This window comes from Trachurus japonicus, chromosome 19 (assembly GCF_045865225.1).
Source record: "Trachurus japonicus isolate A0001 chromosome 19, Traja_1.0".
NCBI lineage: Eukaryota > Metazoa > Chordata > Actinopteri > Carangiformes > Carangidae > Trachurus > Trachurus japonicus.
In genome coordinates this window covers 20,123,646-20,150,052 of record NC_140925.1, presented here as the reverse complement: position 1 = coordinate 20,150,052, position 26,407 = coordinate 20,123,646, and the positions used below count along the sequence as shown (strand labels likewise).

Sequence of the window (26,407 nt, the reverse complement as noted above, 5' to 3'; positions counted from 1 at the left end):
GGTAACAAACCTACTCCTAAAACTATAGGGATTATGGCAATTGCCAATTTGCCAAAATGTTGAACTATCCCTTTAACAAATGTTACCAACCTACTGACATGACGTTATATATGTGAGATGAGACATACTGTGTGTCTGAGCTGATTCCTGATTTGTTCAGTAGCGTGTGAGTGAAGGAGGAAGTGATACAAGACTTCTTCAACAACTAATACAGCACTACCACAAATCTGATCTACAGATTTTGGAAAGTAAACTAGTCCCCAGTACAGATAAAGGTCCAGAACGCTGGATGCTACATTTCCCAGAATTCCCAGAATTTCCCAACTTGATAATAAGTAGTAGTAATTTGTTGTTAGATTCTCCATCCATGGTGAAAACTCCACTCCTCTGGTTGAAACACAAACAACTGTAATTTCCACATCCCATTCAACATCACACCGATGACATCATGGTGACATCATCAGGGTTATTTTCTCAGACTGTAGAAAACCTCTGCAGAGCCACACACCACTTTGTTATAATTGTTTCTATTGGCTGATTTTTACCCCACATGACGTGTTCCCCTCACCGCTTGGCCTTGTGCGCCCACAGAGCTTCCTGGAGAACAGCCACCCTGCCATCCAGTCTCTGGAGTCTCTGCAGACCCGCGCGATGGAGGAGTTCTCCAAGGTGGCCCTCTACTTCGGAGAGGACAGCAAGTCCACCAGCACGGAGGCCTTCTTCGCCATCTTTGGAGATTTCATTACCAAGTTTGAGGTGAGAGACTGTGCTGTTGTTTTTATGGTAGTCGACAGAACCGGTGAGGACGAGCTTGACGTGTTCTGGAGAGTGAGCAGCTCAGCTATATTCTGATGTATGCAGCAGGTGTGTATCCGACTGAAACCCCCAAAACATGGAGGTATTCATTAGTGTTAACACAGACTGACAGCCTGCAGCTAGAAAGTGATTATACAGCAAAGAGCCGCTGTCTGCAGAATAACCGAATGTGCTCTAAATCTGAAAATAATATGGCAAAATACGTATAAATCAAATGAGATTATGGGTTTTGTTTTGCAGAGGGCTCTGAGTGAGACCCAGACTCCAGAAAACCCCAGAAGCCCCAGACTGTCTTCCCCTCTGGCCTGGTAGAAGCATCGAATGCGGGCAGACGTCAGGCCAAACCAACACGGCCAGTTTGGCTCCATTTTCTCTCTGCTCTCCACAACCAAAGTGCCAAGATCACACACACACAGAGACACTGAAACCCAACAGGAACAGAGACCACATCATCTATAGCAAACGGAAAGAGACAGAAGGAGAGGAAATCTACTGTTACAGTGTGTAGTTAATCAGAGTGCAGCAGCGCTGTTATTCCAGGTGCTGGGTGGAGCAGAAACATTCAGGTGTCCACAGGTCGACTAGAATTCACCACACACTGAAGACTCACACTGGGTTTACATTACTTACATCTCCCTTTAATACACTCTTATACACTTTAATACATGTTACATAGTAAAGGATTCATCAGAGAAACCGTCCTCACACGTGCGGTTGCTTCACTTCATCTCGATGCTGCATTAAAATGAGATGTAAGCAATGAAAACAACTGGTCTGGATATTTACAGATTACTTGCTATGTTTATTATAAAACTATACAAAGTTTATATTTTCTATCAGGTCATATTTGAAAATTGTTAAGAAAAAAAAAAAAAGAAGCGTAGATGTAGACTGAGACAGTTATCTGGGATCAAGAGGATTCCCATGTGGTGTGTGTATAGTGTGTACAGACAGAGTGTTTGATCAGACAGTTCATACTCACTGCCTCCCACACAGCAGGGTTTCATCTAAAGGTCTAAAAATAGAGGATATTTGGAGTTTTTACAACAACGTGAATCCACATCACTGATTACAGATGTGGTCGTTTTCATCTAATTTACTGTGATTTTAAGGAGCATCGTTGGCGAGAAATTAGATTTTCTTCCCCCTCATGCAGTGAGTTGAAGTGGAAGTCGTCCACCCAGAGCTCTGTATGACTGTTGTCCTGCATATTACATTTCTAATCAGCTGATAAGGATCAGATGACCACTTCCAGTGGAAGTGAAACAAGACCATACAATTGAACCACTGCTGAATTCTTTACGTTGAAACTAAAATGTTAAAACTGAACTCAATAGTATTATAAGTTAAAAGTTTTAATTCCTTTCTTTGAATTTTCCAGTTAGTAATGTCAAGTTGTGTAATTCAGAAAACTTAATTTGCTCAAATTCAATGGGTTATGTGTGGATCTTAAAATGATATTCAAGCAAAAAAAAAAATTGTTAAATTGGATTAAGTTCAAATACCAAATCTTAATTTAAATAACACTAGAAATTAGCAAATGATCAGGAATTGAATTGATTAGACCCCAGTTCCATCAGTTTACAGCTGGTCAGTCAACATTTAGTATCTGTCTGAATCAGTGAACCTTAAAAAGAAAATAAAAAATGAAATAGTAAAAATCTTTAATGTTTAAGAGGTGAATTCAAAATTCATAATTTAATTTGTTTCAGTGGTTGGTAACTCAATCATATTTAAGTATTCAGAAGTGATAACATTTTACGTTTACATTTTGCTGCTTCTATTGTCATCATTTTGGCCTTACTTTAGCTTCCATAACATTGTTCACGGCGTGCTTTTAGATGAAAGAAAGAAAGAATGACATTAGCCACGTAGCTTCTAGTAAATGAGGCGCTGGTCATATTCACATGATCAAGGTGATTCTGCACGAGTGGCTAGAACTGTTTATGGACCACATCCTGTCACATCCACATCCACATCCACATCCTTTACTCTCAACCATTCAGCCTGTGTCTTATTCTGACTGTTCTTCCTAAATCAGATCCAGATTCATTCAGTAAATGCCCTCATTTCTTTACCCATACTGCACCTTTAAGTGAGGGAACACTGACTAGATCAGCACATGGTGACATTTGGCTCATACATCATCTGTTTGATGAAGCGTGTGGGTGGAATAATCAATCTTTATCAACAGTTAGCGTCGTCTCTGTCAGTCTGGTACATAAAAGCCTGGCTGAGGGGACGGCTAATGGCTCTGCACTTTGTCAAGTGTTTGTTTGAGTGTTGTGAACGCAGCCCCGCTTGATGACGTGGGCGACTGCTGAATGAATGAACATCAAAACGTGTGGGGAAGAAGAGGAGAAAGAAAGAAAAAAAAACACCTAACTGTAAATGGTTACTTCCTGCTTCTCTGGTCGTTATGGTGATCTCATGACTCATCTACAGTACAATGTACCTGTAGCTGTGTTGTTATTCATGACTCATGTTGATAACTATTGTTGAGATTGTAAATTTACCGTTTTTGCTATGCATTGCTCGTCATTCTGATTTTAAATTGTATGCTTTTGTCCAAAGTCCTAGTTTATTTCCTCCCTCCATCCCTCCAGACCTCCACCCCCCCCCCCCCCACAACAGTCTCATTTCATTCCTCCTCCGTGCACAGCAGCTTTAGCCAGGCAGACGAGGTGAGCGCCATCTCGTAGAAGTGCAATCCTAGCTGGTACGAGTGTATAAACTGTGTTTCTTGTCCCAATCAATTGCATGTTGGTGAAGTTAACGTATTAAGATGTGCAGCTGGTAGCATTTCCCCTCCCTGGATATTTTTAGGTTTAACCTGAAACCCATCTCTGTTAGGTTTATTCATTGGTTAATGGCCTACAGGTTCCCTTTTCTAACAGTTTTGTATGTTTTCATGGGTAATTGCTCATGTTTTGTGCTCGTTTTACCTTCTGTTTGGTTCAGTGCTGTCAAATAAAGAACATGTTTTTGATCTATAAAAAAACATCATGCTCGAAAGTACAAACTGTCTGATTTATCTGTGACTCCTGATGAAAACATCTATCTACAGTCTGGTATTGACTTGAATTACAGCAACACCAACTAATGTACTTTCCCCTTTACAGTGATGACATAAATCACTTCCCAGTGATCATATGAATGTTTTATACAGTGTAAAGCAGATTATTGAAGGTCAAGATTTAACTGAAAAATTTATTAGAGGTGTAAAAGGAACATTAGAAAAAAAAGTTGTTCCTCGAAAACACAGAAGAAATCATCAGTTTATTCTGACATAGTGGTGTAATGGTTTTTTGAGTGGATCCTCATTCTGTTTTTGTCCTTCACAAACCTTTTTACCTGTTTACAGTGAAACACCATGGGTAGTTTTTTATACTGCATTTTATTTTTAGAAATTAAAGTGAAATCGTAGTTTACAGTCAGAACAGAAGCTTCAGCCTCCAGGAACCAGGTATTCTCAGATATTTTTCTACATCTGAGTAATAATTGATAATTTACAGAAACTGATTAATTCCCTGGTTTTTACCTTTATAATCAATGTGGGTTGTTTTTTTCATATCAGAAGAATAACAAATAATTCAATATTAAATTCAGCTTTTTAGAGTTTCTGAGCATTTAACTCTCATATTTTCCACGCACACAGACAGAAACCATGACAGACTGAAATAGTTTCTTCATATACTTTATTTTCTTTGGAAAGGGGGTATAACCAAGCATTCATATTACATGTTTTTATTCCACATTTGAGCTCACCAGACAGCATACATACAAAACTATGGAGCTTAAAAACGCAGCATTATCCTTTTTGTGGTTTAATGGCATTTGTTTTGTCTCGACGAGCGTGGACATCCCAAGATCAGGGGATGCACGGGGATAAGGCAGCGAGGTACAGGAGCAGAGAGAGAGAGGAGGGGATGATGATAATAACAACAACAGTAATAATGCTTGATTGTCTCTGAAAAACACAGCAAGTTTTCAGGGCAACTGCAACATCTGAAACTCTCCATTGGTACCATATCAAGTCGGCTCTGGAGGAACCACACTCTGTGTTGTGTTCGAGGCCAAAAAGCAAAGCGTACATAGAAAATACAACAAAGCCATCTCTTTTTTTTTAATATATATATATTTTGACCCGGCAAAATCTAACACCACATCACTACTGAGGAGTCACAGCGGCGTGTGCTCTCAGCTCAGTGGGAAAGACTTGGAGAAAAAAAAAAAAATCCTCTACACTAGGAAACCACTCATCAGCCTGCGCTCAAGTGCAACATCAGCTGTTTTATGTGTCTTTCTGTTCAAAGATCCAGAGGCTGGGAAAACAAAAAGAAAGCTCTCCCTTCACTACATTCACTCTCACACAGCCTGTCGCGTCTAAGAACACCAAGATGGAGGAAAAACAGAAAAGGCAAAGAATCACTGACGGCGCTCAGGCTGGAGGTGGTGGTAGGGGGTGGGGAGGGGGGTCATTCACCCTGCTACTTCAGCTTCAAATAAACCCCAAAGAAATCAACGCATTTAAATACACAACTCATGTGGAATAATACACAACCGCTGACCACTTCTATTGCAGAGGGTCAGATCACCGTCCTTACATCCCTGAAACGTAACTGTTGCCAAGACAGCTTCTTGGAAATACTGTAAGTACTAGGAGCCGAGTATAATATCCTCCGTGTACGTTGTTGTAATAGTAAATATATAATAATGCTTATTGTATGGTCCTGGGAGGAACCGATAAGGCATGATTTACATTTAAAGACTGCATTAATTATGTCAAGCCACAGGGAATGTGTGTTTTTTTTTTTAACTTGGTAAATAAATACAAGAGTGAGGGTGGGAGAAGAGAGAGAGAGAGAGGGGTTTCCATACAAAAAGAAAAAGAAAAGAAAGAGGGGGAACGGGGGATAATCAAGTGTTTGAGGCGACTGGAAACCTGCAGTCACCAGCTACACCTTAAGCAACAGTTTTGGTTTCTATGTACTTTACTGGCTGACCCCCTCACCCCTTTCCTCCCCCTCCCCTCCCCTCTCCCTCCCTGTGCTGCAGAAATACCTTCCTCTTCTTCTAAGGCCATTTATTCAACAGTAAAAAATACAAAAAAAAAACACCTCACACCAAATTCCACACAGGTCCCATCAGTCCTATATTTTTTTAAGTTTGTTTGTTTCTTTTGGCTTTACCCCCCCCCTCCCCTCCCCATGACCCCCTCACTGTAGTCAGTACCCACGCTACATCCTTGTTAGCACAGTGGACTGACGGAGCTACTGGTCCTCGTGCTCTGCTGTTTGCCGCTGATTGTCTGGAGCTTGTTCTGCAGGGAGCGCGGTGTAAAGATAGACATGATGGTGACGTACATATAATGTGTGTGTGTGTGTGTGTTGCACTTTACAGTCTTTGAGTCAGAAGTCTCCTCGCAACCACATCTGGCACCATCATGGAGGTCAGGTGGCCTCTGCAGGTGAATAACGGCTAATGACAGCTTTTAAGGCTGCAGACGAGACGGTGGGGGTGTGAGGAGATCGCTTCACGTTGGCTGCGAGTCGATTTACCCCAAGAGGTTTCAAAGATTCAATTATTTTCATCATCAATTATTTTCTTAGAGCCAATATAGTGAGAAAAAAAAGAGTCCAATTATATTTACAGATGTAAGTTGCTCGTTTTGTCAGATTTTCCTCTTATTGTCACAAAACAGGCAAATATTCACATTTTAGAAGCAGGAACCAGTGAATTCTGGGCGTTTTTCTGAAAGCTGACTCATCGATTATGAAAATTGTTGCTGAGTCACTGACTCTCAGGATCCAACACCGACATTATTACATAAGTCACATCATGTATGAGATGGAAATAATCGCAGCTAAGCAGTTATATCAAAACTGATGTTCACATCAAGATGATACTTTAGTTTATGATGACATTGCCCGAGTGTATTTAATTCTGCCGCAACAGTGGTACAAAGCCAGTCCACCCAGAGCTGTGTGACCTCCATCATGGCTGCCAGAAGCTGCATTATGTCACATTAAAGTCCTTCATTTACGCTGGACTGGGAGAAGATAACAGCAGAGTTTGATCTCTCTGAGGAGGCTGCAGGTCCGGGCTGGGACTAAAACAGAAGGAGACTAAAATGAGGTGTGTGTATGAGAGGAGGTGCGTGGGCGTAATGGACCGGAGCGTGTCCTCGTCTCCTCCTTATAGGACAGTGCTCTCCGTGTCCAGGTCACAGTCTTTGGGAAGAGGCGGGGAGAAGGAGGAGGAGGAGGAGGCGGGGGCCGTCGCTGGCTGCTGGTCTACAGCGAGCTCAGGGACCAAAGCTCGACTCAGCCCTTTGAAAGACATCGCCGGGTCTGGAGGTGGGGAGAGACACAAGACGGAGGACAAACAGAGTCATGATGAGGAGAGAGAGGAAACTTCAAACTGAGATAAATGAAGACAAATCCACCAGAGCAGAGCCTCAGTCACTGTTTGTGTTTCCGTGCATGCAGACACTCGCACACAACACAACCAACAAGACTCTTCATGCCCACATTCATAATCACAAACATGTGCGGCCTCATCCTGCAGCATGAAAACATTTGAAGCCGGTGTAAGTTTGCCATCCAAATGAGACTGTGTCATATTTTCCATAACGTTAAAGACTGCAGCAGAGGCTCGGAGTCACAGCAGGGGGCGACGTTTGCTCAGAGACTACGAGGGAGCGAGGGAGCAAGCGAGCGGGGCAGCAGAGCAAACAGGCAGCGAGAGCAGATGGAAAAAGTGAAGTGTGGGTAATCTGAAGCAGGAGCAGTGAAGCGGTTTGGAATTAATCTGCTGTGGGGAGAATAACGCTGGGAATCCACAGTTGACATCTGAGTGACATACAGTAAGAGCTCAAACTGAAGGTTGAAACATCCTCAGCTACATCAGTGACAAGACACAAACAGTCCAGTTATAAACATGCATGTCATGGTTGCACATGCTACATAAAGGGACACTGCTTTTGAACCACTATAATAATACCGAACATAAAAAACAACACACAATACTTCACATTAAAGGGATAGTTCACCCAAAATTCAAATTTCACTCATTATCTACTCACCCTCATGTCGACTAAGGGCTGTGAGAATTTTCAGAGTCCTCCGTGCTTTCTCTGAGTTACGGGAGGGGGGTCCGCGCAGCAGTATTTGTCCATATAATGGTTGTGAATGGATACCACTTTTCTTCGTCCAAAAAGACACACCAAAAAACATCCAAATACCTCCATAGTGCTCGTTTGTAATGTCCCTCTTGTATTGAAGCCCCGACATGAGAAATTGTTCCGAAAAAAATTAAATAAGTCTATATTTTAAGCTTGTTTGTAGCGGAAGCTCCCAGTGTAGTGCAAATCTCACATGATTTGCACTGACTGGCGGAACAATTTTTCATGTCGGGGCTTCAATACAAGAGGGGCATTACAGACGAGCAGTATGGAGATATTTGGATGTTTTTTGGTGTGTCTTTTTGGACGAAGAAAAGTGGTATCCATTCACAACCATTATGGACAAATACTGCTGCGCAGACTCCCCTGTAACTCAGAGAAGGCACGGAGGACTCTGAAAATTCTCACAGTTCTTAGTGACAGTGAGTAAATAATGAGTGAAATTTGAATTTTGGGTGAACTATCCCTTTAAAAAAAACTCATTCTGCCCACCGACAGTTGAGGGTTTGGTAAATGACAGTTTGTACAAACACATCAGTTTCAAACCCTTATATACTTATATATCACATTTCAGAGACTGGAGATGAAGATGAGTGACTCATGATGGATGAAACGCTCTGATGCCAGACTGTCATATTTTACACATGGTGCCCTGGTGTTTACTCCTCATGGACTTGTGTAATAATAGCTACTGGAAATACCTCGGCCTCGGGAGGAAACAACACCTCGACAGTGACGGTTCAGGAAGGCGAGCGACAAAAGGACGACGCAAGACGGCGAGAAAGAAAAGATCAGGCTAATTTCAGTTTGTAGATTCTTATTTGATGTGATGGTTTCCTTGCTCACCAGCAATTAGCCTGTAATTACTTTAATAAGGCCTTAGGAAATAGGAAATCTATTTGTATGATTTTTCTTCCTTGCTCACCAGCTGGCAGCACTGCACTCTGTGTTTCCTGTGTACTGTATTTTTCATAATGACTTGAACCATCAGGTCACCTTCCCTCTTCCTTCTGTCTAATGTGTTTATATTGAGTGTTAAACATCAGACACAGGCCCCTCTTAAAAGGCCGTCCAGTGTAACAGTCGAGCATCAGGGCTGAAGTAAATGAGCTGTGATGGAGGCAGCAGGCAGAGGACGGTGTTCATGGTGCTGCTAGTGAAAAGGTCAATTAACGACAAACCTCTCACAGTGTCTCTTTAACCTGTGGAGGTATTAACAACGCGAGACTGTTAGAGAGAGTGCACAGTGTTAATCAGTGACATTCACATAGAGGCTAAAAGGAAAAGTACTGTCCGTGCAGTGAGAGGCAACACTCACCCATCATCTTGTAAGCAGTGGCACAGATCCCGTTAGTATCATTGGTCAGTGTGTTGGGTTGGGGTGGCGGCGGGATGCTGGGTCTGTTCCGCGGCTTGGGGACGGGTCGCGGCCGCGGGAGCGAGCCCGACTGGTAGGGGGACGGGGACGGAGGAGCGGCTACGTCCTGGGTGGCGGTGGAGGGCGGAGGGGTGTCCGGAGGGGTCGGGGTGCCCGGGGGCGAGGGGTCGGCGCCGTGCTGCTGCTGATGCTGATGATGCTCAGACGCGTGCTGCGGCGGGGGGCTGGCCTGCGTCGGGGGCTCGGGGGGCGGATGGCTGGGCGCGTGGATCGGCGGCTGGTTGCTGGAGTGGCGTCTGGGCGTGGCGCACGGCTGGGTGGCGGGAGAGGTGGGCGAGGTGGGGGAGTGGCTGGACAGCGGTCTGGGGGTGGGGCTGAGGGACTGGGAGGAGCCTGAGGAGAAGCTGTTGTTCACTGAGTTGCAGGGCTGGCAGGGAGGGGGGTTGGTCGGTTTGGGGGGAGCAGGAGCCTGCTTCTTTGTACCTGCTTGATAATCAGTCGTGGAAAAGATATATTCAAAAATATATTTCCTGGACGGCATACATGCTGTTTTCATCTGACATGTTGCTCCCACTGGAATACTGACACTGACACCAAGGGATAGTTCAACATTTTGGTAAATTCCCCTATTGCCATAATTCCTATAGTCATAAGAGTTGGTTCATTACCTTTAAATCTTGTTTTGAGATCTGCTGAGCAGAGACGCAAGCTGCTCAGGGAACACAGTGGAGGTGAACGGTACTGGTCCCCTGTCCCTCAAAACTCATAAAATACACAATCCAACAACTCCAAAACGCTCTTCTGGAGAAGTTGGGACCTGCACATTCACCACGCTATGAAATAATAATGTACCACTGTACCAGTACGTTACAAGTTTTTTTTGAGGCAAATGCGTAGCCGGAACTACATTCAAGATATGGCTGCTGGGCGGAGTGATTTCAAAAGTAGTTCCAAGTTTTTGCTTTGTGTGTCGTAATGTTACAGTACATAATTATACATGATTATTTCATAGTGTGGTGAATGTGCAGGTCACAATTGGTCCACAAGAGTGTTTTGGAGTTGTTGGATTGTGTATTTGATGAGTTTGATGAGGGACAGGGGACCTGTACCATTCACCTCCACTGTGTTAGCAGAGCAACTCACGTCTCTGCCCCGCAGGCAGATCTCAAGACAACATGCATCGATAATTAAAGGTAATGAACCTACCACTATGACTATGGGGGATTATAGTAATAGGTGAATTTGCCAAAATGTTGAACTATCCCTTTAAAAAAGATAGAAAAATTATAAAACTAAAAAGGTGGAATTAAGAAATAGGCTAATAACAAAAGCCAAAAGAACTATCTGCCATATATCTGCTAACAATATGATAGAAATATGTCTATTTGGACCAGATAAGTGCAACTCTTACCTCTGCGCATCATATGAGGACTAGGCCCCATGGATCCAGCCCCGGGGGTCCCAGTACCCAGCTGTCCTGCAGCCTGGCCGCCTCCTCCAGAGCCATTCCTCTGGAGCAGAGGCGTCTGGGCGGGCGTGGAGTCCCGTAGCTTTGGGTTGCTTTAGAGAAGACGGGAGAAGAAAGGCCTTTAAAATCCTATAAAATGTGAAAGTCTGGGCACTGCTGAGTGGTTTTTAATGAAGAATAGGCTGTTAAAGCAAATGTGGCATTGTTTCAAAGCGAGCTCGTCTGCAGAGTTGAGTTTGATAAATGTAATCTGGGCGTCTCATCTAAATTTACCTTCCCAACAGAGTCTGTGGGACAAAAGAATGCCGAGCTGAATAGTGTTATCTGTGTGGAAATGAATGTTGTCCTTTCACCAGCTAAATCAAAGACACCCTTCAGCCGTTGCATAACAAGCACCAATGTCCAGGCTTCTCAAAGCAGTTTGAGCCAGTTAGTGTGAAGTTCCTGCTGATTCCAGTGATTTGGGGAGGAAAAGCAGAGGGATGGGAAGTCGAGAGGCCCTGAGAGTGACTGTTAGCGGAATGACAGCAGCCATTGTTGTACTGTTTCAGTGGGCTGACCTCAGACAAGTCTGGGCTGCATAGCTGGAACTGGTGGTGGTGAAAGAAAACTTGCGGTTTTTCGCTGGAGAAACAAGCCGAACCAAACTGACCGAGAGACGAGGAGGTGTCCACAAGCTAGCAGTGAAACATGCATTACTAATCCATTACGCTGTAAAAGGGCCAGTCAGGCTGACCTCATCAGTTCTCAGAGAGGTGCATTAAAGTATAAAAGCATGTCTGTCTCTGTCTGTCTGTCTGCATGCTGTGTCATTCTCCAGCAGTGATGCAGGAGAGCAGCTCTTACCTGAGCTCTTCTGTGTGCTGGGCTAGAAGCTGCTGAGCGGCTGCGAGGGCAGCCAGACCCTGCGCCAAGCTATGCTGGGCTGTGTCAGGCCCCGAACCCCCCGGAGGAGCTTGTGGCTGGGGCTGGGGCTGGGGCTCGGCCGAGGGCTGGGGGACCTGCCCGGCCCCGTGCCCCTGCCCTGGAGCCTCCACAGGGGGTAAAGGAGGCTGGAAGGCAGGTGAAGTGTGCTGCTTTCTACCTAAGGTGTTACTGCCTCTACGAAGGGTGTGGTCCGAGTGCTTGTTAGGGGTGCTACACAGGGAGAGCAAGGAGACAGTGAGGGAGAGAGAGAGAGAAACAGAAAACAGAGCAGGATAGAAAATCACCACAACCCCAGAGCTCTGAGAGAAGTCAGTAAAAAATAGATTAAATATCGATTATAAGGATCAGATTTAGCCCAAATTATACCAGAAGCAAAAAAAAGACAGGGACCAGGAAGAAGCAACTGGATTATAGGTCAAATTATTTCCAAAGTATTAACTGGAGTAGGTAACGACAGCTGTGGGACGGGGAGATACAAAGCAAACTCCGGAGGTGATTACTTGTCTTTGCGCATTGTGTCGTTCTCTGGTCCCACCATACTGCCAGGCCTCTTCCTCTCAATGGTGCCGCAGTCGTAGTCCAGGTGGTTGTTGTGGTTGGACGCAGGTATGGGCATCGCAAACATGCCCGACACGTTGAACTCCACCTCTGCGGGAACAGACGAGGCTGGATTAACCCACACGGACTCATACAAGAGGTTGGGTCTACTCATCTTGTTGAATTAAATTCAAATGAAAAAAACTTAAAGGGACTACAAGCACTTTCGGAAAGCAAAGTGTTGTCACACTACATTTCAAGACGGATGAAAGCGAAAGCATTTGCCAAGAATGTTTTCATTAATCAAGAACGAAAGTCGGAGGTTCGAAGACGATCAGATACCGTCGTAGTTCTGACCATAAACGATGCCAACTAGCGATCCGGCGGCGTTATTCCCATGACCCGTCGGGCAGCGTCCGGGAAACCGAAACTAGGAAATGCTGGGTGAGTCGACCACTAAATAATAATATCAAAATAACTATAACGACAAAACGATATATTTATCGAAAATTGACCCATTAACAAGTGGGTAACGTAGATTCATCCACATTAATATGAGACTCTTTTATAACCAAAAGCAAACTCCTCGGGGTCTCAATAATAAAATTTAATATTTAAAGGGGAACTATGCAAGGTCACTTTTTTGGTGTTTTGCTAACCCTCCTCCCTCCCCTACCTGGCAATGTGCATTTGCTTTCAATGAAGCCGACTAGAAGGCAATACCTGGAGTGATGGATAACGTTAAATATCATATACGTGTTACGATGTGTATATTTGTGTAGTCTTATCTGTCATAAAGAGATTACAGGTTACGGGGTGTGCATGCGGTGCTGCTGACACGAGAGCCAGGACATCGGGTGGCTGGTTTTCGGCCAAGAGACGCCAGATGGAAGACAGAGAGCCTCCATTCTCCCCGAAACAAGTCATTTAACCATCACAATTACTCCAAAGCTGTTTAATAGATTAATTGTTTAAATTTAATAAAGGCAAAAATCCAGCATAGTTCCTCTTTAACCTGTGTTTTAATCACTACACTATAGGTCTTTGTCTTCATTCAAAGATGATGTCAGTGGTTGACAACCCCCAAACACAAGGTGTGGGTGAGTTATGATAAAAAAAAAAAACAAGGTCATTTTAGCTTCCGACACACAGATTTAAATCAAACCCACAATGAAAAAAATGTTTTGGACCAAAGAAGTGGAAGTATGTGACATCTGTTTAGTAAGTTTTCACTGCAACCTTCAAGTTGACCTCCAGAGAACAAACCACAGACTGGGCCTGGACAGACACACAAGTGATCTTTTTCTTTTCTTTTTTTTCTCATTATGGTGCCTGGAAGTTTTATTGTTGCTGACTTACTAGAACGTTAAGATGAATTGCCTTCAAAGGGTTTCTCACTAATGCAACAGTAGGCTGCGTAGCTGGGAAAAAAGACTGGGCTGTGATACGATACAATAGGTGGAGCCTCACCCTCAGGAAAGAACCAGTCTGCGTGCTGGATGATGGGCTCCACGATGGCCACCACGTGCACAGAGGTAGCTGCTGCCATCTCAGCCAGAGACCTGATTGGACGCGTACACAAGAGCAAACATGAGATGCTTCCACTATAATTAGAGTGGCATGGTGAAATACGCTAAAATAACAGACTACACAATCCAAGACAAGAAACATGTCTGTCAAAGAAGGTTTCATTTTTACAAACACCAACTGTAGCTATTTCTCCCTCACCAATAAACCCCCCCCCCCCCCTTCCCCTCTCTCTGTGCCCCCTCTCACCCCTCAGTCTTGGCCCAGAGCAGATTGGGTCCCAAGACAATAGCGATGTTGCTGGGAGTCATTTTGTTCACCTCGCTGTCCTGAGCCAGTTTGGCTAAAAACTTCACCAGATACCTGCATGAAAAAAAACAAACAGTGTAACCACAGTCACATATAACAGAACAATAATAGCATTAGTGTCACCGGTTTCTTCCAAAAACGACTAACCTCAGGTTGGTTTTGTTGTTCTTTGGTAGCTGATCACACACAACCCAGAGTGCCTGGAGCCTCTTGTCTGGGTCTGACACACTGGAGTGATAGGAAGCAAATATAACAAAAAAAAAAAAGCGGGTATGTACTTTGACCAGGCTACAAAAACATCCTTCCCTCATTTACTGCAGTGCAGTGACAGATCTGTTTAATACTGGCACACTTGTGTGTTTTGAGCCTTACATACCTGGATGCCTGGATCCATTCATCATAAAGCTGGTAGGACATTAGAGGTTCAGGCAGCTCCCTCAGGTAGGACTTCAGTGCTCCTGAAAACGCACAATTGAAAGTTTTCATGCCTAGGCCACTTATCTGGGCATCAAACATCACTAGAGGTCGTCACAGAGAGAATATTGGAAATAAATAGAGATTGGTTCGGGACGTACCAGCAACAGCGTGGGGGTCAGAGTAGAACTCCTCCAGTTGTGAAGTGGAACAGTCCAGTGCCGCCTTCAGTTTCTTTAGCTTGGACGCCCCTGCTGCGATCCTGAAGAGACCCTGACGCACAAACACGCACACACACAAAGACAAATAAACCACAGTAACACTGCCAGCAAACAAAGATACATGCAGGCATTCAGTGTGCGCACAACACCCTGTGCTTTCACTCGCACACGCGCGCACACAGACACACGCTGTCTGAACAGTCAATTACAGATAGACTGTGTATAAACCCACTACATAAACTACCCCTGCCAGCTGCACATAATGAAACCTTAAGGCAGGCAAACAAACACACCCTCACAGCTCAGCCAGCTCTTTACTTTGACACATAAACAAAAGCCGTCTTCACACCATAATGACAGAGACTGGACTCGCCACGGAATGAATAGGGTCACAAATAAAGCCCCTCGCAGTTAGCACTTGCACTCTCTCTCTCTTTTTTTTTTTTTTGCACAAACACAAACACAAAGAGATGTGATTTATGGACGGGGGACAAGTAGATTCTATTGTATTCTATATTTGTTTCGGGGGAAAGGACATAGAAAACATTTCATAAATCACCACAGTAGCATAACGGCCGACAGTGTCTCTGCAGCAGCTTTGGAGAAACACAGGAGCTTCCCCTGTTTACAGTTTATCTGTCCGGCCATCTCCCATCCCATCTCCTTCAGCCTTAAGATGTTCATGTGAACAAACAACTTGAAGGTTGGAGGTGGAGCTGCTTATCACAGCCACGGCTTCACGAGCTGTTAACGGCTGAAACAAGGAGAACGGAGGAGCAACAAACCAGATGAGCAAACAGAATCATATTGGATGTTATGCTACGCTACGGAGGCTGATGCCCCAACGGGATCATCAGTGGTTTTGCATGAATTTATATATTTTCTTTATTGTCTGTGTTTTTTTTCACTGGTTTGAAATGGACAAGATTTAGTTGGAAAACTGTGAACAACATCTACTCAGCTACATCCTGTCATAATGAAGCAGAATGAGTATTTGAGAATGAGAATAAGAATTACTTTATTAATCCTCCATGAGAAATTAATTTGTCTTTCAGGTTATCTCTTTATAATTACTAACTAAACAAGTCATCACTGCTTATTTAGTTCTGAATATTTCAGATTGTAGAAAATCACTTCACTTGTGAAGCCAGGTTTCCATGGGCTTTAGAATAAAATATAATAGTAGTGCAACTTTATTAAAGGTAGCAAAATTTGTCAAATCCCTTGGATTAAAAGTGAATCCACATGAGACCACTGGAGAAATAACAATACAGCAAAAAGAAAAAAAACTTTTAAATTATATTTGTCAGTTGAGTTCCCCTTTAGGCGGCGAATCCAAAAATATTGTGAGCACCTCCTCTGGGTCATGCTGCTTCTAAATACCCATCAAAACAGGCACTTCTTTCACTTCTTGGGTTAGGGTCGTTGCACAGAAGAATCCACCCACAGCTCACGGCCTACACTTTTTAATCGATCTGGAAAATAATCTACGCGAGGACTAGGTTTCTCCTCCTCCCTGCCGCTCCGACTCAACCTCCTCACCTCTTCCTTCATGCCAGTCTCCAGGAGCATCATCACACAGGCCTCTAATGGCAGCGCAATCTCCCTTCCGCTCCTTTTCAGGTGTTCATCCAGGCCTGTGCCAAACGCAGGCTTCTCTGTCCACGAGTCTAATCACAAAGGGAAGATTGATAGTGAGGAGAGAAAAAACAGTTGACAAGACACAGACAGACACATTCACATTGTTTATTAATCCGAGAAAAAAAGAAAAACGGTGGAAATGAAGCTGCCGTAGATATAACCCGTCTGTCATTCTGGTATGCAATAAAAAAAAAAAAAGATTGCAGTACTGATACAGGACTCAGTTGCGAACCAGCCTGTTGCCGGTCTGGACGGCAGATTTCTGGGTCAACAACGCTCCCTCGGGCTGCTTCCTAAACCAGTCCGCTCCTCCTCGCTCCCCCCACAGGGTGCTGTCAAATAATAACCACACGCTGTTCGCCCTGTCTCTGTGTTAACGTGTGAGCTAATGTGCGAGTGAAAGGACAGGACAGAGGAGTGTAGTGGTGGGGTGAGTGGGGATGGGGGGGTGGAGGAGGCTTCAAAACCCAGGTGGGTGTGATGTGAGACGAGGTGGGGTGTTTGTATGCATGTGTGCGTGGAGTTCATGAGTCACCACCACATGCTGGGAGACCAGGCTTGTCCGGTTTAGACCACATGTGTTTAGTGCAGGAAAAAAAAAAACATAAGCTCCTTGAACAGGACAGCTTTAATAGGAGACATTATATTGGTAAAATTTTGAAAAAAAAAAGATGATTTCTGAGGAGGAAAGCAGCGAAAACAAAAAGACTATTATTGAATATCTGGGCCAGTTGTGGCATTCAGCAGTGACCACAGCTGAGGTAAGTGTAGTTCAGAAAAAGACCCAGAATAGTTGGAGACAATGCGGACAACTAATAGCAGACCATACTCATATTTTTTGGACCTGCCCCGCCTTGCAACCTTTCTGGACCCAAGTAGAAGCTACAACAAAGAGGATTCTGGGATTTGATATTGACTTCACTTGTGTCACATCTTATTTGGGGAATATATCAAAAGATCTGCATAACAGGGACAGATATTTATTAAAGATCCTCATGGCAGCAAGTAAAAAAGCAATAACCAGATGCTGGCTTCTTAGAGAACCTCCCACCCTGATCCTATGGAAAAATATAATAAATGACATATACAGTATGGAACGTATAACTTGTACTTTGAGATTACAGAAGGAAATTGGGGAAAGATTACTAAATGGGCTAAATAGGTTACATACCTAGCCGACGCAGAGTGTGACAGCTGAAATTGTTGTAGATTGTGAACAAAAGTTTATCACCCTGTGGCGAGCACTTATGTGTATTATTCAATGTGACTGAATGTTTGTATATGACCTCATGTTTGTGTTATGAAAAGAAAAAAGAAAAAAAAGTATTAAAAAAAAGAAAAAGACCCAGAATGACGTCACCCAAAAGGTGTAGACAGTAGGTGGTGGATTTCTAGGAACACACACCTTCTCAAAAGTTAGACGCCAAAGAAAAACACATGCATCCTTCAGAGGCTATATATTTTGCACCGCACAGGGCCGTCTTGTATGTAAAACAACTTTGCACTGTTTCGTGTTAACTGGGCGTGTGCGGGGAAAAAAAGGCGTGTTTGTGTGTATTATACCTTGCTGAGCCTGGATGGTTGGCAGGACGCTCTCCAGAAGAGTGAGAGACTTTCTGTGGTAATCAGCTTGGGCTTCTAAGAGCTGCAGAAACAGACCGGAGGGAATGGATGGCCAGCAGAATGAGACGAGCAGTGAAAAGCACATGACAGAAAAGTAAATAAAAATCTCTGGCCAAGTCCTGCGTTTCCCCCCGGTTTTACTCTGCAGCTGTGAACGTTCCCACAGAAACTCAGGCAACAACACACTTTCTTTTTCGTTTTTTTTTTTTGACTTGCTGCGCTCACCGTGACAAAGAAGCGGGCATAGTCGCCTTCTTTTGAGAAAAAACTGTACATGTCTGCAGCGAGTTGATCCTGTGGAGAAAAAAGACAGAGAGTTAGGAGAAAAAAAAGCACTTTTCTAAACAAGATCACATCGGCAATCGATTATAAAATAGCGACAATAGAAGGAAAAGTGTAGTTTTATTGCACTGAGCCATGATTCATTTATCAAAGAACTCCCATTTCCACTTCAGTGTCATCAGTCAGAAGAATGGATACTTCAGGTGGCACGAGGACAGGCGTCAGTGGTCAGCTCAGCACCACGTGAGTCGTAAATCCTCCTGCTCCTGGCAGAGCTCAGAGGGACTGGGGAGGGAGGGTGGGAGGGAGGGGCTGGTGGAGGGGAAACACAAGGCTCTGCGCTTCCTGGACAGAAAACCTGACACACAACACGCAGCTTCTACACAACGAAACTTACCAGTGACTCAACTTAATAGAAGCACACGCACTGAGCTGACAGGGCATTTTGGGCCGTTGGTGTGCGTCAGCAAACTGGGTCAGAGGGCCCGAAGGTCTTGGACTGTCCACTCGCTGTGGTGGTGGGGGGGTGGATTTTATGGCGAAGACTATTTCCAGTTGTTTTGTGTTTTGTTTTGTGTTTTGTTTCTTTTTTTGTTTCAGTCCACCCAGTCAGACCATAAATGACCTTTAGCCTTTCCATTCATTTAGGATCAAAGACTCTAGACTACAATGAAGCAATAGCTTTCCATATAAAGATGTGTGAGTCATCTGGATGCATTAAGTCACCTTGCAAAGCTCCACTTTGTTCATGGCCTCATCCACCTCCTCCTTGAGTAGGTCAGCCTTGGCCGTCAGTGCTTGTGTATTTGTTCCTGAGATTATTGACTTGGTTGCCTGCAACCATCTGAGGAAAAGGAGAATTGGAAAACAGGATGAGACTATTTCTGTGACACAGTGCCGCGACGTGATGTTCGGGGAGGTCGAATGTGGAACTCGGTTTCGTTTTTTTTTTTTCTCTTGTGCCCGCAGGACACATCAATATGGATAAAGCGGTGAGGCAGACCTTGCTCTGGCAGAATCGTAGTCCAGCACTAGTTTGGCCAGCTGTTTCCTCTGCTTCAGGATGTTGGGGATGTCCACCTACAAAAACGAGACCCAAAAAACACAAAGTTGAGAAAGCCTAAGAAGTTATTAGATGAAAAAGACCTGAGATATTGCTTTTGCTCTTCCTGTTCCTGAATAATGATACAGAGGACCCTACTGTTGATTTAACCTTTTAATGGGGAAATAATAGAAAAACCTGTAATGGCTTTCAAGTTTTCAATACTGTTACTTCACTTGGATTAGCAGGCAACATCTGTGCCGTTTAATTAATATTTAAATGGCATAAAAGTACCGAGACACACCAGAAGAGAAGAGATAACTAAAGACAGAACAAAAGTTTCTGGAAACACAGATACAGATGTCTGATCGCCAACAGTTTCTCCTGTCAGGGGTAACTTGGTGTAACAAAGTGGACAGATGGCAAACCACAGTCAAAGTCCATTATGTTTAGCTAATGTAGCGAGAGCTGGAATCAGCTTTGTTTTGACTTTTTCTTCTCCTACCTCACAGGATCGCGTTACCAAAACTAACCAGCAGCATAGTATGCGAGTCCATGTGACCTGTGCTGGAAAGCTCCATTTCATTTGCAGCTGAGCAGCGCACAGCAAATAGACGGTCAACTAATCTTTTCCACTATGATTTAGACCAAACAAAGCAAAGAAAAGGGTTGTGATTGCTATTTTAAACAAGCAGAGGAGATGTGAAAAGGTTTTTTTAAATATTCAAACTTTGTGTTCAACTGTTGCTGTGTCCGGCCGGCCCGAGGATTTCTGACCTCTGCGAGCTGGCTGAGGGGATCCAGAACGTCCTTCTCTATCTGCAGCTCGTGTTGCATCAGTTCGGATGCCAGACGGTTCTCGGCCTCGCCGCACACTTCCATCATCTTCCTGTTAATGCGCACGCCAGCACAGAGAGAGAGAGAAAGAGAGAGAGGGGCGTTAAAATCGCAACGTATTCATGCATCATTATCTGTACTGGGTGAGGATGTGAGGCCTTCTGAAAACAGTGTCATGACACGTCAAATTATTCACATTACAATACAGATGGATTACAATCTGTGCCACTAGCACACTACGTAATCCTCTGTCCCAGTCAATAACTGAAAGCAAAAACAGGTCAACATAATGTTACCACACACACACACACACACACACACACACACACACACACACACACACACACACACACACACACACACACACACACACACACACACACACACACACACACACACACACACACACACACACACACACACACACACACACACACACACAGGCTCAGCGACAGTGATCCTGCATTGTTCTGGACAACAGTTTCTCAAATGATGAATTCCCCCCAGCCTAAAAATACACCGAGAACCACACAACAGTGTAGCTGACAGATGATATATCATAATTACTGGCGGACTGACTCTGATGTACTTTCTCTTCCTCATTATTTCCAGACAGACACATGGCTGCCGCAGAGACTTGGAGACATTCACTTTCTAGATCCTCAACTACAAACTGTCTGGTCCTTTTTTTCTACATGTCTCTTGGTCATGATGAACAATCTGATCCTCACGTAAGGGAACTGCCGAAAATCCCGTCAACACAAAAACCAAACAGTGCAGATTGGGTTGCACCTGAATGCGTGGCCTCGTATTTCACGCTCTCTGAGGGGTGCATCTGCTCCATATAGCAACAGTTGCCGGGGAGAAAGAAAGAAGCGGCAATGTGGTGATGTGTCAATCAATCGCCTACTACTCACCCTATCAAGGAGTCTTCTCCCAGTTGGTTTCCGCCTTCCACCATCGCTTGGGACAGTGATGTCAGGGGAAGCTTTTTCTGTGGATACAGATACAGACAGTGAGATTGAGGCATTCAGTACTTCATAGAGATGCATAGGTACCTATATCTTTACAGTAGTTCAATGGAAGACGTTGAAAACAATGGAAAGTCCATTACAGACTTTCCACTGAGCAGTTCAACGGTAAATTCACAGAGTCAGGAAGAGGAAGAGAGATTTCCAAGCAGGCGGAAAATACAAAGTTAAGTGGGATTTAAGATGCAAACTAGGGAAGTAAGACATCTATCAAGTGACAATACTGCAGCTTTTTTTTTTTTTTTTTACAGCTCTACAATTTATGTTTGGGCAAAAAACATTTATGAGTCTTCAACATCCTGTTTTTTTTTTTACCAAAGAATCCCAAAGGCAACAGTGTCATGCAGAGTGAATAAAGATGACAGATGTCTGAATGGGAAATGGAGCAAGTGGTGCTGAGGACCAGAGAGTGGAATAAGTAATCAGTGGTTTTTTACCTGCCCATTTCCTGTATAGAGGCGTGGTACGGACTGTGGTGCATTTTTGGGGGGGGTGGTGTGGGGTAGAAAACACAAAAGAGAAATCATGGATTGTCGTTGGCCTACTGTGGATAACTTGAAACTAAAACAAAACAGTGAGAACTTAACATTTGTGTGGGAAGTGATCTTAAAAAAAGATCATCTGGTACACTTCCTGTACGGTTGATTTAGTTAAGTGTGTCGAAAGTAAACTGGAGCTATAACAAAAGGTCTCATTGGAACATGCTCTGTGTCTTACATGTCTCTTCTCTGCGTCTGCGCCGATGTGTCCCTGCAGACACGACACCATCCTCTTGTGTGTGTTGTGGGACACCACGCGCACCAGCTCCATGCGCCGCTCGATCTGTGCAGGAGATAAAAAACGTGCAGGAAGAGCTGTTCAGCAAAAACATCCTTCATGTACAGTGTCTCACATCAAGTTATTCAAGAGCAGGATGAAAGATCTCCTGCAGAAAAAAAACAAAACAGCATAATACAAGTTTAATTTTGATAAAAACTCAGGACTGGACAACATCCTGTCTGTCTCCCTGTGTCAGCTGACATTGGCTGACATAAGGCAGGGGCACGGTTCACCCTGGATAGGTCGGCAGTCTATCACAGGGCCGACATGAAGAGACAAACAACACTCACATGTTCACTTTCTCACCTACGGGCAATTTCAGAGCCAGCTGTTAAAGGGATAGTTCAACATTTTGGCAAATTTGCCCATTGCCATAATCCATATAGTCACAGGTGTAGGTTGATTACCTTTAATTGTCTGTGTTTGTTGTTTTGAGATCTGCTGGGCAGAGATGCGAGCTGCTCAACAAACACAATGGAGGTGAACGGTACAGGTCCCCTGTCCCTCAAAACTCATCAAATACACAATTCAACAACTCCAAAACACTCTCGTGGAGAAGTCATAACCTGCACATTCACCACGCTATGAAATAATAATGTAACATTATGAGACTGAGTTGTTTTTGAGGCAAATGCATAGCAGACACGGCTGCTGGTACAGGTAATTCCAAGTATTTGCTTTGTGTGTAGTAATGTTACATAATTATACATGATTATTTCATAGCGTGGTGAATGTGCAGGTCACAACTTCTCCACAAGAGCGTTTTGGAGTTGTTGGATTGTGTATTTGATGAGTTTTGAGGGACAGGGAACCTGTACCGTTCACCTCCATCATGTTTGCTGAGCAGCTCACGCCTCTGTCCTGCTGATCTCAAAACAATATGCACCAAAAATTAGACATAATGAACCAACTCCTATGACTATAGGGATTATGGCAATGGGCGAATTTGCCAAAATGTTGAACTATCCCTTTAATCTAACATGCATGTCTCTGGTCTGTGGCAGGAAGCTGAAAGGTCCCAGACCTGGGAATCAAACCCAGAGCCAGAACCTTCTTGCTGTGAGGCAGCAGTGCTGCCACTGTACCTCTGATTGCTCCAGTACCAAAAATAAACACAGGTTGTTTGCTGTCTTTATTACCCAACATAATCATGCAAAACAACCTCTCTGGAGCCAGTGTTTGTTTGTCCTTTCAGGGCTACTATAGAAACATGACAGAGCAGCATGATGAGCTCTGTGGAAGATGACCCGCTCCCTATATAGAGATGAATCCTCGGTCTCAAGTGGTTATACACTGGGGGGGGGACATAACGTCTGCTGTATTTCTGCCAACAGATCCTCCTTCCTTTACTCTCACCAACACCTGTAACATGTCTCCATATTAAACCAACACATCAGTGTGACTGCACAGTGCACATTTAATGAGTGATGAGGTCCAGCTCCACGCAGAGTTACGACGTGCTGCGGCCCTGCGGGAGTCAGGGGTCAAAGTATAAACCTGATTGATAAGGCCCGTCCCTGCGGAGCGACACTGGAATGTTATCTTTGAAACACATGACTCATCGGAAGTGTCTCCATAGCAACGGCCACCGAGCTGTGACCGAGAGCGACGAGGGGTTCTTTGGCTTTAAAAAAGAAAGGAAAAAAAAGACCTTTTTGATTACACACAGGCTTTCTCCTGTGTACGAGGCCGACCACACAGATCCACTCTGTGCTTTTAGGGTGACAAGACATAATACTGTCATTGATGGGAAGGCACAGCTATTCTGGCTTAAGGACAGAGGCTGACTGAAGCTCGGCAGGGCGACTATTCACTGTCCCTGTCGTGCCAGGTGCCTGACAGGGACAGTCAGCGTAAACATTAGACTGACTGTCAGCAGCCTGTGAAAAGAACTGATGATTGCAAGTTACTGTTCAAGTCTACTTAAAAGTCAGGCCAGCGGAGTCTGATGATGCAAAGAGCTGCTTTAGATGAGCAACACTTGGACTTTCCCAGGCTGCGTGTTAACACAGCAGGTGTCCTCTACTAGGTCTTCTGGTTTTTTTTTTTTCATTTTTTTGATGAAACTCCGATGAGCTGATGAGCTGCAGCAGGACTCTGTGAGTATCTCAAAGGGACAAACATGAACCCGAGGAGTTGGGACAAACAGTGTTGCGAATATGAAATGGGAACGCTGAGGTCCAGAGGGCAAAGTGAGCAGAGATGGAGAGAGACAAACGCAGAGGGAGGATCAACCAAATACCAGACAATTGTGTTCCAAAAACAGAACGGAGTCGGAACTCAGGAATTCCACAGCAGATATCCGCCTCCGAAACATCGTTCCTCCCCTCTCTGCTTTGCCTCCCTCTGTTCTGGCGCTTCTTACGTCATTCCTGACCCGTGGTGGCCCCCGGCATTCCCAAAACAGCTGGGTCAAATACAAACTTACTAAAAACACACTCACCCACACACACACGGCTTCCATAGGCTATATGTTTGGGAACACTGATTAGACTCAGTCTAGTGAGTACCTGGCACAAAACAAGCTGGGGATTCCCCTCCCTGTGCTCCAGGGGTGACGTTCCTACGTGGGTGTATTGGAAGTGTTTTGGTTGCATGGCACTGGGAGCGCTGTGGTCTTCCTTTAATTGTGAGACACATTGCCTAACGCTGAAAAAAAATGGCATGGAGGAGTGGGAGAACCTAAGCAGAACCATAAGGAAGCCAAAAAGGATGATGGGTGTGTTTTTCCTCTTTGCTATGTGATGAGGTCAACAGCTGGTCAATCCCATGACGCATCAAGGAGCAGGGAATCCCGATGCAAAGTGGGACAGACGGGGGGAGAAAAAAGACAGAGAAGGTGTGTGTCTGTGTGCCAGTGTTTGTTTATTTGGTTCCTAAGAGAAATGATGTGAACATGTCTGGACAAATCCAGAATGAACAAAAATAGTACCACATGACACATTCAGCCTGGATTTCCTTCAGTGCCATTGATGAACAAAATAGTCTCTGTTTCCAATAGTGACGGGACGAACCTGGTTGCTACCGTGTGAAATGCCCTCGACTACTACGCCGGAGTTCTTCTGTGGTGATCGCTGCTGTATAGAGGAGCAGCGAGGAATGGACAGCTGGCACGGGAATGCTGGGTGGCTCCCTGGCTGGCACCCCCTGATGGGACAGGGTGGGAACTAAGAGGGGGGGGGCCGGGGTAGGACTGAGGAGCTGCTGCTGCTGCTGCACCCACCACCTCTCATCACAGAGGTCAGCAGCTGACATCTGACTTCTTATGGTCACTTTCAAATCTTTGAAGTAAGAGGTAATTAGAAGGAAAAGTGAACAGTGAAAATCCCTGTAAGTGTATTTGGTGGTGGATTGTTTGGAGGGGAGTTAAAGGGATAGTTCAACATTTTGGCAAATTGGCCCATTGCCATAATCTCTATAGTTTTAGGAGTAGGTAGGTTCGTTACCTTTAATTGTCGGTGCAAGCTATTTTTAGAACAGCAGAGCAGAGCCGTGAGCTGCTCAGAGCTACGCTACAGAGGCTAATGGGATTTCTTGGTTTCACTCATCAAACTAATCAACTACACAATCCAACAACTCCAAAACGCTCTGGTGGACAAGTTGTGACCTGCACATTCAACACGCTATGAGATAATAAGAGAAGAGTTGTTTTCGAGGTAAATTCATGCAAAACCGCTGATGCACGTTCTCGTTGGGGGCGGTTTTTCAGCAAGCAGTCTCTGCATTTGCCTCGAAAGAAACTCCGTCTCACAGTGTTCTGTTATTATCTCATAGCGTGGTGAATGTGCCGGTCATGACTTGTCCATGAGAGCATTTTGGAGTTTTTGGATTGTGTATTTGATGAGTTTGATGAGGGAAACCAAGAAATCCCATGAGCCTCTGTAGCGTAGCTCTGAGCAGCTCATGGCTCTTCTCCGCCGTTCTAAAAATAGCTTGCACCGACAAATAAAGGTGCAAGGTACAACCTTTATTTGTCATAATCCCTATAGTCATAGTATGACTATAGGGATTATGGCAATGGGCCAATTTGTCAAAATGTTGAATTATCCCTTTAATAGAAAACCCCTCATTGTGGTAGAAGAAGTGGGAAGGCAGAAAAAGGAGTAGGAGGCTGAGAGAAAAATTCAAATTCAAATTTAAGCGAAAAATAATGTAATAATACTATGGTTTCCTAAGCGATTGTGGGATTGAAAAGAGCATTTCTGTTCTGAGGGAAACAGCCATCTCAGGAATGAAGGGGTCAAGTGATTTCCGTGTCTCCGGCCCTCACTCCCTTTTCCTTTTATCGGACAGAAAAGTCCCTGTGAAGCGAGAAAGGGAGCCTGCAGAGTCACAGTGGCCCATTTCCA

At 44.4% G+C, this 26,407-nt stretch overlaps 2 protein-coding genes across 13 annotated transcripts in view; one reads left to right on the top strand and one right to left on the bottom strand.

Moving 5' to 3' along the window:
• grid2ipb (glutamate receptor, ionotropic, delta 2 (Grid2) interacting protein, b) overlaps positions 1-2,417 on the top strand; it is a 45,691-nt gene extending 43,274 nt beyond the window's left edge. For 5 of the 7 annotated variants that reach the window (XM_085762371.1, XM_085762369.1, XM_085762368.1 and 2 more), the window contains 2 exons: positions 592-756; positions 1,057-1,674. In XM_085762371.1, coding sequence (XP_085618497.1) covers positions 592-756; positions 1,057-1,128 — 237 coding nt within the window. In that variant the 3' untranslated portion in view covers positions 1,129-1,674. Of the gene's footprint in view, positions 1-591; positions 757-1,056 lie in introns of all 7 variants that reach the window. The other 2 variants (XM_085762372.1, XM_085762370.1) reach the window with 1 other exon arrangement.
• A 2,080-nt stretch (positions 2,418-4,497) lies between these two features.
• The window catches only part of arhgap17a (Rho GTPase activating protein 17a), a 37,714-nt gene continuing 15,804 nt past the window's right edge, over positions 4,498-26,407 (bottom strand). Inside the window, exons 3-21 of one of the 6 annotated variants that reach the window (XM_085761787.1) lie at positions 21,957-22,061; positions 21,677-21,709; positions 21,126-21,202; positions 20,149-20,260; positions 19,333-19,409; positions 19,056-19,173; positions 18,273-18,341; positions 17,988-18,069; positions 16,326-16,453; positions 14,724-14,835; positions 14,525-14,606; positions 14,296-14,376; positions 14,089-14,202; positions 13,783-13,874; positions 12,276-12,423; positions 11,695-11,985; positions 10,792-10,940; positions 9,321-9,866; positions 4,498-7,169 (exon numbers count right to left, since the gene is read on the bottom strand). In XM_085761787.1, coding sequence (XP_085617913.1) covers positions 7,015-7,169; positions 9,321-9,866; positions 10,792-10,940; positions 11,695-11,985; positions 12,276-12,423; positions 13,783-13,874; positions 14,089-14,202; positions 14,296-14,376; positions 14,525-14,606; positions 14,724-14,835; positions 16,326-16,453; positions 17,988-18,069; positions 18,273-18,341; positions 19,056-19,173; positions 19,333-19,409; positions 20,149-20,260; positions 21,126-21,202; positions 21,677-21,709; positions 21,957-22,061 — 2,571 coding nt within the window. In that variant the 3' untranslated portion in view covers positions 4,498-7,014. The remainder of the gene's footprint in view (positions 7,170-9,320; positions 9,867-10,791; positions 10,941-11,694; positions 11,986-12,275; positions 12,424-13,782; positions 13,875-14,088; positions 14,203-14,295; positions 14,377-14,524; positions 14,607-14,723; positions 14,836-16,325; positions 16,454-17,987; positions 18,070-18,272; positions 18,342-19,055; positions 19,174-19,332; positions 19,410-20,148; positions 20,261-21,125; positions 21,203-21,676; positions 21,710-21,956; positions 22,062-26,407) is intronic. The other 5 variants (XM_085761788.1, XM_085761791.1, XM_085761792.1 and 2 more) reach the window with 5 other exon arrangements.